The sequence below is a fragment of the Neofelis nebulosa genome, chromosome 1 (assembly GCF_028018385.1).
Source record: "Neofelis nebulosa isolate mNeoNeb1 chromosome 1, mNeoNeb1.pri, whole genome shotgun sequence".
NCBI lineage: Eukaryota > Metazoa > Chordata > Mammalia > Carnivora > Felidae > Neofelis > Neofelis nebulosa.
The window spans coordinates 135503138-135517412 of NC_080782.1; the positions used below are offsets into that span (position 1 = coordinate 135503138).

Here is a 14275-nt window from a genome sequence, read left to right on the forward strand (position 1 = left end):
AGGCATCACTGGTCCCTTCCATATTAAGATTCATATTTAAGATGTTTTTCTTCTCTGTTTTCACATTTATAGGGGGGAAAATGTGGCTTAAGTTGAGTTCAAGTTTAAATTAGTCCAAATTGAGTCAGATATTCAAGTAGAAACGTATGCTGGAATATGAGTTTCTTGACGTCCATAATTAAGAGCATCTCCCCCGTTTACGCATCACACAAAAGCTGCATGAATTCTTGCTAACCAAACTATGGTAACCAGGAGACACTTCCCCTGTAAGCTCATCAAGGGCATGGACAAGCTTTTTTTGCATGTCTGTATCTCCTATGGTTTGGAACAAGGCTAGGACAGTAACAAGCACTCAATAACTATTGACTAGATGAACAGACGCATCTTCTCATACATGTAATGTCTCTGTAGTAAAGTACTTCCCAGTTAGCCAAACTTCATAAATAGACCTGAACTTTGATTACCTGTGCCGCGTACATTTAAACCAGTTCAGAATGTCAGTGCAGCTGGTGTAGTAAATTTGATCGAAGGGATGTGGGTATGACTCTTGCACAGTCACTGAGTAGCTGAAAAGAAGAAGAAAGGTAAGGAATCAGTAGTTCCTATTCTTACATTAATGATGTACTGTGTACATACAAACATCGTAGACTAAATTATCTCCATTTGCTGACTTTCAAAAGAGAATCTCCACGTGTTTACAGGTTTTTATTTGACTGAGAACACCAAAAGGACCAATATTAATAATACATTTAAAAGATAAGAATTCATGTTCTAAATTCATAAAAGAATTCTCTTTACTACTCACCATTAACTCTGATAACCCTAAACTTGAAAACATTACCACCATGTACGTTTCTGTATTTAATGGCATCCCCTCATCCCAGGTGTCCAGGCTTAACCCAGAACTTACACGAGGAAGTTTTCAATCGAAATGTGCATGCAAATAATAAGCTAAGAGACCATGTGAATATTATTACTAGTACATTTTGGTACTGATTTTGGAAAATCAAAAAGAACACACTTCTCAGGTTGGAACTTGAATTAATTTGGTTTTGGGTTCCTGCCCTACTTTTCAGGCGGTGGAAGAATATATACAACCTCTGAATAAAAACTACAAAGAAGTCTCTAAGCTAGGTTCTAAACACACCGCTGAAACAATTAGCCTGAAATATACATACCCACAGCCTGCTGCCACTTAGCCTGGGTTTTCAATACATTTCACTAACAGCTTCTTGTTAAAGTAAAGGCATGCCATCCTAAGAGCCTAAGAATGCAGGTGGAAAACATCCACGAAACACAAAAGCATTCAATGTTCAATGTCATATTTCTTCATTTTAAAGCAGTCTATTACATGGCTCAAGAGCTTAGAGCTCCTGCCTATGGGAGAACCCAAAGCATCCTCTTGTCCAAACAAGTTAATCCTCTTCTCTTTAACAGTCTCAAAGATTTTCACTAAAATCGTTAATTCACCCTAGCAAACAAAACAGGCCACAATTATAGACTCACTTGCAGCAAATCAATGGACCAACTTCATTATTAGGTACAGATGAGACTTCTCTAGTCTAGGTATTGACTAGAGAAGCCACAGAAGGAATGAGTTTGAAATGTTGGCATAAACAATTCAGGTTAGGGGTGCCTGGGTGACTCAGTTGGTTAAACATCTGACTCTTGACTTCAGCTCAGGGCATGATCTCACGGTTTGTGGGATTGAGCCCCACATCAGGCTCTGTGCTGACATTGCTAAGCTTGCTTGGGATACTCTCTCTCCCTCTCTCTCTCTGCTCCACCCCCTGCTCACCCTCTCTCCATCAAAAATAAATATTTCAGGTTAGATATAGGGCAGAACCTTCTCATCTGAAAAGCTATGCGGTGCTGGCCTCCCCACCAGTGGGATTTCTTTCTCCAGCCAGTCTCTGTTAGCCATAACATACTTAGGCTTCAATGGGAAGTCTATAAAATAACCTAACTATTCACCCTTTTGTGTATTTCATTCTTTGGGCCATTGCACCTTGATTTCTAGGTAAATTTAGGGATCCTCTACAAATCTTAGGCAGATGCAACAGGTCTTACTGAACAGATCATTGGATTAGCAGAAGACAGGGTTATCCTGATCTAACAGTAAGAAACTAGATGGCCATCAGCAAATAACCTTCTTTTCCTGTTTTTATTTTTTTTTAATGTTTTTATTTATCTTTGAGACAGACAGAGACAGAGCATGAACAGGGGAGGGTCAGAGAGAGGGAGACACAGAATCCGAAACAGGCTCCAGGCTCTGAGCTGTCAGCACAGAGCCTGACGCAGGGCTCCAACTCACCGACTGTGAGATCACGACCTGAGCCAAAGTCAGACGTTTAACTGACTGAGCCACCTAGGGGCCCCTTTCCCGGGTTTTGATAACCACATTTTAAAACCAGGGGGTCAGAGGTAGTCTTGAAGATCCCTTCCAGTTGGCATTCTGAATTTCTAACGTACATTTTAGGTGACTATTTTCTTCTCTACCACATGCAACCTGAGGCTACCGGCAAGAACAGGTTCAGATGATCGCACAGTATGTAAATGCCAACATCTGTGATATTACTCCTTTAGGGGAAAAGAGGCCTCTGTTAAAATACAAAGTTTCGGGGCGCCTGGGTGGCGCAGTCGGTTAAGCGTCCGACTTCAGCCAGGTCACGATCTCGCGGTCCGTGAGTTCGAGCCCCGCGTCAGGCTCTGGGCTGATGGCTCGGAGCCTGGAGCCTGTTTCCCATTCTGTGTCTCCCTCTCTCTCTGCCCCTCCCCCGTTCATGCTCTGTCTCTCTCTGTCCCAAAAAATAAATAAAAAACATTGAAAAAAAAAAAAAAAAAAAAAAAAATTTAAAATACAAAGTTTCTTAGGGTGGGTGCCTGGGCAGCTCAGTCACTCAATCGTCTGACTCTTGATTTCGGCTCAGGTCATAATCTCACGTTTTGTGAGATTAGAGCCCCATATCCTGTTCTGTGCGGACGGCACAGAGACTGCTTGAGACTTTCTCTCTCTCCCTTGCCCTCTTGCCCTCCCCCCACTCATGCTCTCTCTCAAAATAAATAAATAAGTGTTTTTAAAAATATATAAAGTTTCTTGGAACGAAATATCACAGTAAGCTATTAATGTCTTCTGACTTCAGCACTGTTCTGAGGTTCACGTTAATGCAAATTAGAAGACCTCGCCAACTTTTTTCCTGCCTCTCCAGCTGCTTGTAAATAACTGAACCTCGAGGTCTGTAGCATTATTTGTCCACTCCGTTTTCAGTGGACAGCAAAGCAGATGAACATCCTCTGTATATGAAACTACCATACAGGTACGGTCTTGTATTACCTGTGAACAAAACACAGCTGCTTTCCTCCACTAGAGGAGTTAAAAAGAAGCCGCTCTAAATCAATGCCAGTTGGGTGACAACAATATTCTACCAGGCCCTACAGCACTGATACAAGTGAACTACATTGGTTTGTTGGAACTACACCTAATGCTTTATTCCCATAAAATTTCAAAGGTTATGTTATGACATTAAACGTCTGTATGCCTTCAAGAGCAGAAGTGATCATAGACAAATGGGTCCCGGGCAAACGCAGCCCATTTGATGTGGATGGCAGAACGGATTCCATAGGCGATCATGAGAAGTATGTTCACTAATTTCTAGCAGCCTGTAAGGTTGTTTCAAATGAGAGGAAATACCGAAGAACAGGAATTTGCTCACTGGCCTCTTGCCCGTCACCAACAGCACACACTTGCAGGATGCTTCCGTGGTTTTAGAAGATACAAAAGCTCTTCTCCATGAAAGGGTCATCGAACCATTTAGGATTCCAATTCAACGAAAAGGTATTGAACATCTTCTCTGCAGCTCCCACCCCCTAAGAGCTCTCAACAGAGGCCAGCTCACAAGGCTAAAAACAATACAATATGGCTTTAACAGAGAAATATGTACAGTTTGGGGAATAACCAAAGACAAAATTGACGATGCTTTGAGCCTTTCTCTTCCACCTCAACTCCTCTTCTTAAAATTATTGGGAAGCTAGGGGAGCCTGGGTGGCTCAGTCGGTTGAGCATCTGACTTCGGCTCAGGTCACGATCTCACAGTTTGTGGGTTCGAGCCCCGCGTCAGGCTCTGTGCTGACAACTTGCTCAGAGCCTGCAGCCTGCTTCAGATTCTGTCTCCTCTCTGCCCCTCCCCCGCTCATGCCCTGTACCTCTCTGTCTCTCAAAAATAAATAAATGTTAAAAAAAATTTTTTTAATTATCTGGAAGCTCAAACTCTGTTCAGAACTGACTGAAAACAAATTACTTGGCACGATGATCAGAAACAGGCTTCTAGTTAAGTCTGTGGGAGAAAGGCTCTAAGCCTTTTCACACCAAATTTCCTTTCTGTTGCATTTTATACATTCTTCCTCTTTTCTAGACAATCTTTCTCTCTTTTCTTACCCATTTTTAATGGCATTACAATCACACTACAAATTTTGGAAAACAACATTTTAAGGAGAGAATTCCCTAACTCATACGTAACCACCAATAGCATATAGCAGATTTTTTTTTACAGTCTCCAGGGGTTTTCGTTTTTAGTCTTAGTTAGCTTTTTAGTTTTTATATTATTACAACCATACAATGCACATAATTTTGAAAATTACTGTTAAACTCGAGTATATTATAAGCATGGACTAGTAAATAATTTTCAAATTGTGACTGCCAAATACTCCGTAAATTTGCTCAATACCCACCTAACTAGTTGAACAAGTAACTTGTCACTTTTCAAGGGGCCACTTTGTGGAAGCTGTGTGCTCGTATCCTGAGGAGAAAGGTCTCTGAACAGGCTAGCCTCCTCTGGGTCTTTATCACAGCTTCCGGGCTGCTGTTTGAACTTCATCAGCGCCTCTACTAACAGTCCACACCTCCATGTTCATCAGCGACTGCTCTTTTTTTTTTTTTTTTTTAAATTCTTGAGAGAGAGGGAGAGAGAGAGAGCACCTGCAAGTGGGGAAGAAGGGCAGAGGGAAGGAGAGAGAGAAACCCAAGCAGGTGCCATACTCAGCGTGGAGCCCAATGAGGGGATTTATCCCACGGCCCTGGGATCGTGACCTGAGCCGAATTCAGGAGTTAGACGCTCAAGCGACTGAGCCACCCAGGTGCCTCAGCAGCTGCTCTTATGTACTCAGTTCAGCAGCACATATACCAGCGGCTGCTCTTAAAGTCAGTGTGGGAAGGAACTTTCTTGACTGTCTACTTCAGTCGTGTGTTTTTCTTTCAACGTTTATTCATTTTTTTGAGAGAGACAGACACAGTGGGGTAGGGGCAGAGAGAGAGAGAGAGGGAGACACAGAATCCGAAGCAGGCTCCAGGTTCTGAGCTGTTAGCACAGAGTCCGACACGGGACTCAAACCCAGGAACAGTAAGATCATGACCTGGCCGAAGTCGTACGCTTAACCGACTGAGCCACCCAGGTGACCCCAAACGTGTTTTTATCACAAATGATCAGCACTGAGCTCCCTGTGCTAGCAATCACTCTACAGCCAGCACTAACACCACGGCCCCGAGACACCACCCTGTCCCATGCTACCTCTCGGATGTCATTAGAACATCTAAAGCTTCTAAAGTAGACAATAAACGCCAAACTGCGGTATCAATGGAATCTGACCTCAATTCTACGCTACTTTCCCCACAGCGATGCATACACTCTTCATCTCCTGCTTGTTTGCTTAATCTTCTCAAATACACTGAAAACATATCACCACTGTGATTTTAACCTATTAAATATCATCCGGGGAGAAACCCCAGCAAGATTTAATGTAAGGTCAAAGAACGGGAGGCGGGGGGGCGGGGGGGGGAGCCATCATCACTTGGATGCATTCCAAAGTGGTTAGTGACATTTTATCTGCCAAAATGATCTTGTTACTTTCATCAGACATGGTAAGAATGATCATTTCTTTGCTCGCTTCAGGACTAGCTGCAATCAGTACCACTTCTGTGCTCCACCCCCAAGGCGACGGACAAAGAAGGGCTCCTCTTCACTTGTGTCTTCCTGAGAGGAAACCCTAATAGATGCAAACACTTCAACTCCCAGAACAGGGAAAGGGATGCGGAGCAGAAACAGAAAGTTCACGGAATCATCAGTCTCCCCCAGGACGCTGCGCAGGCTGCCTTTAACAACAAGCATCCTCTGTATATTCTAAATGATTTAACTTTCTTTTTTTTTTTTTTTTTTTTTTTTTTTTTTAATTTTATTTTTGGGACAGAGAGAGACATAGCATGAACGGGGAAGGGGCAGAGAGAGAGGGAGACACAGAATCGGAAACGGGCTCCAGGCTCTGGGCCATCAGCCCAGCCCAGAGCCTGACGCGGGGCTCGAACTCACGGACCGCGAGATCGTGACCTGGCTGAAGTCGGACGCTTAACCGACTGCGCCACCCAGGCGCCCCTAACTTTCTTTAATTTCATTTCATGTACACCTTCTGAGAACCGCTGCATTAAAAGGAGGCCTGCTTTTGTCTGAAAATAAACAATTCAGCAGGCCTGGGGCAGGGCCTGACGGTCTGCATTTCTGACAGGCAATGCTCATTAAGCACACTGTGGAAAGCAAGGCTCCAGCCGAACCCACTTGGGACAGGTGGGGTTTAGATAAGGCACAGCTACAGCGAGCCCCGCTCGGACCTACTACCAAGAATTTTGTCCTTGAAACTCATCTTCCTCTCCCCATTTCAATTCAAGCCCTATTTCACCTTTTTTAATGTTTACTTATGTATTTTTGAGAGAGAGACAGAGAAACAGAGAAAAACCCAAGCAGGCTCCATGCCATCAAGATAGAGCCAGACACTTAACCGACTGAGCCACCCAGGCGCCCCTACCTGAGTGTTTTTGAAAATACAGGACAAGGCGTCACCCGTACTTTCATTTGACCATTTTAATTTACATTCCTTCCTTCATTCTTGTCAAACAATCCCAGTTTCTTCTACCTTTCTTCAAAGAATCATCATCTAGCCTTAAAATGGGAAATGTATCAATAAGAAGATTACGGTTGTCCATCCTTTTTTCTAGCAGGTCATGGAAAAAAAAATACAGTCGGGGGGGAAAAAAAACCCTCCATCATTTCCCTACTCTTTCACCCTCATTAGTTAGTATTTTAGAGGTTACTCTAATCACTTCTTCAACAGTGGGATTGCATTAGGTTTAGAGACCAATGTGCCCCTTGTTGTCTGTCTCTCCTCTCTCCCCATTGCCCCACTGATTTCCATATGAAGTCCTTTGAATCCTTGTCAGAAGGTACTCAAGCAACAGTTATTTCCTGAGCACGTGCCCCAAGCAAGGCAGTGTTTTAGATGCCGGGAATTATCAATGGCAAACAGAACATGCAATTATGTGTTGCCAAGTTTCGTCAAACCGTTGAACAAGGAATCGGGGCAAAATGTGCGTGTATGAGAGGGTGCTGGATTAACTCTAGTCTTGGTTGTTTTTTCTTTATAGCCTTTCCCTCAGAGAGCCCACCTGTTCAATCTCATCATGCTGGGGACTCCCAATCCTGTACTCCCAAACACAGCCAGGCCCACCTCTCACACCCATCTTAAGAACACAACATGGCAGAACCACACTAACCCTTCCCTCTCAAATCAACTCTCTTCCTTTAATTTTTTTCATATGTGCAATGACACCTCCACGCTTTCACCGGGCAGGCTGTAAATCCCCCCTTTTCCTGCCTCCTTCACATCCTACAATCAATGTATGACCAAGATTCTGACTGGTTCTTATTTCAGAGCATCTTACGAATTTGATTTTTTCCTTCTATTCCAAAGCTTGCATCCTCCCACAAATTCAACCGTCAATGGCCCTCCCTTTTTTAAACGTGAAATGTACCCCTTCTTATATTCACGGACTCATTTTTATGCATTTATGGGTGTTTATTATGCACTTCATAAGTGAAACACTTACGGGAGGTGCTGTAACGATTATGAGGATAATTAATAGGAGGTCCTTCCTCTTCAATTCTATGTGATATAGTTAATACTGCAAACACATAGAACTTTATTACATACACGTATTTCCTCTACAGCTTAAAGTTTCATAATGGAACTATGTGTGTAGGAACCAGTGCGCCCCTCCAATACCCCAGCTGCTGTGCTGGGAAACCTCTGACCTGTGCTCATGTGTTTGGTTTTTTTTCCATTTATTTATTTATTTATTTTTCATTTATTTATTTAAATTCAAGTTAGTTGACATACAGTGTGGTATTGGCTTTTACCTGGTGACTGGAATGCGTACCCTGTGGTGCGCTACTCATGGCGCTGGGGGTAATGGGGACAAACGATGGAGAGGTGGATGCATTGGCATATACAGCTATCAAACATACCTATTATTCTTGAGTACTGGGGCATACTAGAAGGATGCCACCTTCTCTTTGAAAAACTGCCATGTACAATGTTACTTTTGGATAAAGATGTTTTCTTAGGAATGCAACTAGCACAGGAGAGGGGTGTAGACGACATTTCACTGTACTGTAATGGCACTGGATGGTCTGTGCTATCTGTGTGTTCCCAAAAGGACTAGGGGATCTCTGACAATGACCTGTTGTGTCGTACGCCCTCTGTATTTCCCACTGCAAAGTGCCCTGATCTGCACACTACATCGTCTGCTTTGCTGTAATCTATTCAACCACGCCCTCCTGCGGTCCTGTACTAACACTAGTCTTTTGCTCAAGGCCCTCAGCGGTCTGGGTAGCCCTGGTTTCAAGCTCCCTTCCATTCCCAGAACCACACATCATCACCGCCATCCACTTGTCTTATTCAAGTCTTTGAGAACATCTCAGCCTTTGCCCCATTCCTCCAGAAACCTTGTCTCCCTTTTCAGGCCACATAAAGCCCAGTTTTCTTACACCGTACATTCCAACACTTCAGGACCGTATCTCATGCTGTCTTTCACTGCTCATGCATCGGTTCCTCATGCATAAGTCTAGCTCCCTGAGCTTACTGCAAATAGACCAAGAGCAAGGAGAAGATGCCTGGGAGATCATTTTGAGGGAGCTAGTAATATTTTCCCTGCATCATGCAATTGCTCCTGTGTTGGAATCAACAGATCAAGTTTTCTTTCACTTTATATTCCAGAAGACCAAGGTGAATAACACCGTCTGCTTTTTACATAAATAAGTCATTTCATTGTCTCTTCTCAAATTCTAATTTCATAGATCAGACTGCTAATGATAGTACATTAAAAAATAACTTATCCGAAATCATTTCACAGAGTACTTTCAAAACTATTACCTTTCCCAGTGACTGCACACATTAGGGTCTTCAAGATTCAGCGAGGATGCTGTCCTGCTCCAGAGACATAACAATAAACCAATGAAGCTCAGGCATGAGTTCGAAGAAATAACCATTTTTTTTTTTACTGAAGAACAACCTATAAGAAAAAAAAAAAAAAAAACACTCCAAATTAGAGATGCATTAAAGTGACCCAAACATAATTCTTTTCAATACAGCAACCATTCGGTACCAGTTGTCACTAGGGCCGAAAGAGGCATAACAAGCCATGTGTTTAAATAGACAGGTCACCAGATTTCATGGTCCAAGAGAGAGGTATTCCTTGTGCTGTGCAGGGGGGACACCACTTTGTAAATTACAAAAATGTGCAAAACATCATTAATTGCCACCACAACAAAAGCCCTTCTCATCCATGGCAGCCAACATTAAAGGAATCTACCCGAACAACACAGAGCAACACAGGCTTCCAGATTCTCTCACCAGGCACATTTCCCTTCTAGAAGAAGAGGGCTCACAGAGGAATCTGGCCTCATTTGTCCCAGAGGATAAATGATGAAACAGAAGCTCCATTGACTCAAGAGAGAGGCACCTCAGCTCAAAGTGAGATTCATTCAATAATTCATTCAATGTGCACTGAACGCCTGCTCTATCCTAGGCACCATGCAAAAACTGGACATAAAATACAGATGTGGTTTCAGTCCCTGGCCAGTGAGACATTTATAATTTAATCATCATGATGTACAATTGTTATACGTAGTGCTTCACTTTTCCCATTTGCTCAACAGAAACAAAACCAGCTATCTTATGGACGGTTCTTCATAAGTGTACAGAAATAGGTATAAAGCTGTTTAGAGGTGGGTGTTGGAGAAAACCATCCTGGTATTATTGAGAGGAAGAAAGAACACAACAGAGAAGCAAATAATAACATATCTGCAAAACAGGCTGGGCAAAGGAGATACCAAAAGGAAGGAGAATTGTCCACATAGAGAAAACCGGAAGTAAGGGATGGTCAGGCACATTTTAGGAAGCTCAAATTCATTCAGGCAAGAAAAAGACAGAGGCATATCACAATGGGTTTTATATACCATTGCAAAGTACATGAACTTCACTGGGGAAAACACAGACCTTGCAGGGAACTGAGTGAAACTGAGAGGCTTTTAGGACTTGGAATCCATTGAACTTGGTGACAGAAGGTGGGAATGAAAGAGACGAGCACTCCCTGGGATAGCCCCATGGGTCGAGGGCATGCTCTTCACTAAGATGGGAGGCACAGACACCCTCCCCTTTTGGAAGGAAGAAGCTGAAGTTCAGTTTCAGATATGTCAAGTATGAGGTTCCCATGAGATACTCAAACGAAGTCATCTGCAAGCATCTATTGAACACCTACTATGTGCCAGGCACTCATCAGCTCGGATGTTGTAACAGCAAGCATGGCCTGCACCTGGAACCCATGCCCAACTCCTAACCTCTAGGAACTTATCACTTAGTAAGAAGGAAATGTTTCATTGTCACATGTATATAAAATGATTTAAAAAATAAATAAATAAAATAAAATGATTTTATATAATTATTATAAAAACGAACATGGATGGTTCAGTCAGTTAGGTGTCCGACAAGATTTTGGCTCAGGTCATGGTCTCACAGTTCCTGAGATTGAGTCCCACATCAGGCTCTGCACCGACAGTGCAGAGCCTGCTTGAGATTCTCTCTCCCTCTCTCTCTGCCTCTACCTCTCTCTCTCTCTCTCTCTCTCTCTCAAATAATAAATAAACATTAGAAAAATGGGACAGGGAACTATAAATAGCTGAACCTATTACTAATTAAAAAGAGAATAAATATCAACTGGCCTGTTGGTAAACTAGAGAAACTAGTAACAATAGGCCAGATTATGTGACTAAAACAGTTACTTTTGGGGTGAAAGCTGGCATTTTGAGAAGCTATACTAACTTTCCACACAAGTGTGGAACAACCTTGCAGTTTAAAAAGGTAAGCTTATCAGGGCACCTGGCTGGCTCAGTTGGTAGAACATGTGACTCTTGATCTCAGGGTTGTGAGTTCAAGCCCCACATTGGGTGTAGAGATTACTTTTATTTATTTTTTTAATATGAAATTTATTGTCAAATTGGTTTCCATACAACACCCAGTGCTCATCCCAACAAGTGCCCCCCTCAATAACCATCACCCACCCTCCCCTCCCTCCCACCCCCCATCAACCCTTAGTTTGTTCTCAGTTTTTAAGAGTCTCTTATGCTTTGGCTCTCTCCATCTCTAACCTCTTTTTTTTTTTCTTCCCCTCCTCCATGGACTTTCTGTTAAGTTTCTCAGGATCCACATAAGAGTGAAAGCATAGGGTATCTGTCTTTCTCTGTATGACTTATTTCACTTACCATAACACTCTCCAGTTCCAAAAAAGAGTAAGATTATCTTCAAAAAACATCAACAATAATACCAGCAAAAACCTCACCGTAGGAAATAGTTTATCCTTCAAATTCAAGAGAACCGATCAAGTGAGGAAGTGCTCAGTCTTTCAAAATCAAGACTGATTATAAGGATAGTAAGTCTCTCGTGATAAGTCATCTATGTCTAAGTGGACAAAAGCTAACACTAAAGAAAACATTGATTTAGAATAAGAAAAAAAGATTACGAATTTGTAGGAAAATTAAGATACTATAAGCCACTATGAGAGGTCGTGAAATCTTCAAAAGGGGGAGTTTCAGTCATCACAAAATGTATTCTAACATAAAGAGCATAAGTGGGTAGCCAAAATAGGGCTTATAAATTAATTCAGATTATTGGTGTTTGTCTCAAAGTTGTAGGATCTGAAGCTTAACATGACGCATCTAAAGAAGCCACTCTGCTGAACAGGAATGAATATAAGTGATAACGAAAGGCAGTAACAGCTCACATTTCCTGACCGATGGCTGTGGGCCAGACGCTGTGTCGAACCTTTGATGTGTGTTTCCATCCAACCCCCCACAGCCATTTACCTAAGAAGTGGTGTTTTTATTATCACATCTCACAGTTGAAGACTCGCGATAGACTGCCAATGTTTCCCTCACTCCTCAAAAAAACAAAACCTTTAATATATTTAGTTGTAACAGATAAGCATGGCAAGTATCTGTCTCATTGCTTTATCTATGTTAGGATAAGCATTTTGTTTCAATGAAGTATGAAATATGTATATTAACTTTCATTCTTTCCTCAAAGATAAAAACACGTACTAGTCAGCAGTAATGGGCCATCTACTTACCAACAATTACCCCAAATTGGAAAGCTTATTTTATCGTGAGTCACCCACATCTTCGACTCAAACCATCCATTTCCCAATTAGAAATGTTTAGTCTGTAAAGTTAGAAATTGCTGCAAGTAGTGAATCAAACTGCCAAGAAAAAGAAAAAGGCTGTGTGTTTTCTTTTGATGTAAAAATGTTAATGCTAATCTTTCGGTAGTCCTTCCTGCTCTGCACTTGATGCCTGGCTCTGCAAAGGCTTTAACCTCTCTATAGGAATGGCAGAGAAAAAGAAAAAAAAAAAGCAAAATTTGGTCACCTCCCCTTTGCTTTTGAGATTTGGCATAGAGAAAACTCTGTGTTGCAAAGCTACTGGAGGTGTTCATAGAAGGGAAAATATAAGTACATTTTAAAAATGTATATATACGTCAGCTTGTCTCATTCCCAAAGGATTTTCTGCATTCTAGAAAATTAAGTGAATTCTAGAATAATCTACGTTAAAGTATAAAACATCAAAAGCAAAAATAATTGCTAGATCAAGATTCAGGGAACATGCAAACACATATACAGGTTAAAACCATTTAAGAAAATGATTCAAATGTTTCATATGGTGAGGGGAGAGGACATTGCACAAATATGCCAATGAGCTGTAAAAAACTACAGAAATACAACATTTCACTATATTCAGAAACAGATGTTCCTTCGTTTTGTTCTGTCTTGTTGAATAAAGGTACTGAAAAGCAGAGGTGCCTGGGTGGCTCTTGACTCCTGCCCAGGTCAGGATCTCATGTTTCCTGAGTTCAAGCCCCAGTTTGGGCTCTGCGCTGACAGAGTGGAGCCTCCTTGAGATTCTCTCCTTCCTCTCGCTCTGCCCTCCCCTGTTCCCTCTCTTTCAAAAATAAATACACACTTAAATAAAATAAAATAAAATAAAATAGTACTGAGAGGCCATCCAAGTCAGTGGATAGGGCATTACATACACCCTTTCCCTATTTCATGTTTTCTTCTATAGGTTTTGATGAGCAAATGTGGGTACCTTTTATTCCTTTATATCTACCCTGAAGGAAGAAAGTTCAATACATTTTTTCCCCCTCATGTCTCTGTTTTAAGCTATGCCATCTTGCCTTACACTCTAATCTTCCACTTTGAAAACAAAATGCAATCTTTAAAAAAAAATAGCATTATTTCAATTGAAAAAGAAAGGTAACAAGGTGATTTGCTTCATTAAAATAGACATTTGGAAAATATTCAAAACTCTAAATAAAGAGTTAGGCTACCCCCACCCACTCAGTCTTCCTCTTCCAACAACTTTCCTTATGATTCCATTTAACAAAATGTAAAATGTAAAAAAAAAAAAGAAAGAAAGAAAGATAGAGAGTCATTTGCATGAACCCCCTAGTGCCAAACTTGATTGCATTCCATATCATTCACTTAATTATTATGGAAAAATCAAAACAGAAAATCAGTACAACTGATTAGCATTGCTAAAGTGCTCCTATTAGAAAAAAGAAACACAGCAGGCAGAATTAACTCTTACTGCCTACTAGGAAGGTAGGCTTTGCTTATTCTCACAGAAACCTCAATAAATAATCAGGTTGAACGCAATCCTTACAATGGATGAATCAGGGTTCTGACGAGAGGGAGCAGTTTCTTTCTCAGTGTATTAGAGAGACATAAATAACAGGGCGTTGATTTACTAATTTATTTTTGCAACAACAGAGGAATAAATGATTCTAGACAATCCTTTCTGGTTCTAAAATCTATTTCCTTCCTAGAATCATTAAGGGCACACAT

At 41.5% G+C, this 14275-nt stretch overlaps 1 protein-coding gene across 1 annotated transcript in view; it reads right to left on the bottom strand.

The window, feature by feature from the left end:
- Positions 1-14275, bottom strand: part of MEGF10 (multiple EGF like domains 10) — a 187649-nt gene that overhangs the window by 133341 nt on the left and 40033 nt on the right. Inside the window, exons 2-3 of the mRNA XM_058737309.1 lie at positions 9253-9391; positions 465-566 (exon numbers count right to left, since the gene is read on the bottom strand). Coding sequence (XP_058593292.1) covers positions 465-566; positions 9253-9368 — 218 coding nt within the window. The 5' untranslated portion in view covers positions 9369-9391. The remainder of the gene's footprint in view (positions 1-464; positions 567-9252; positions 9392-14275) is intronic.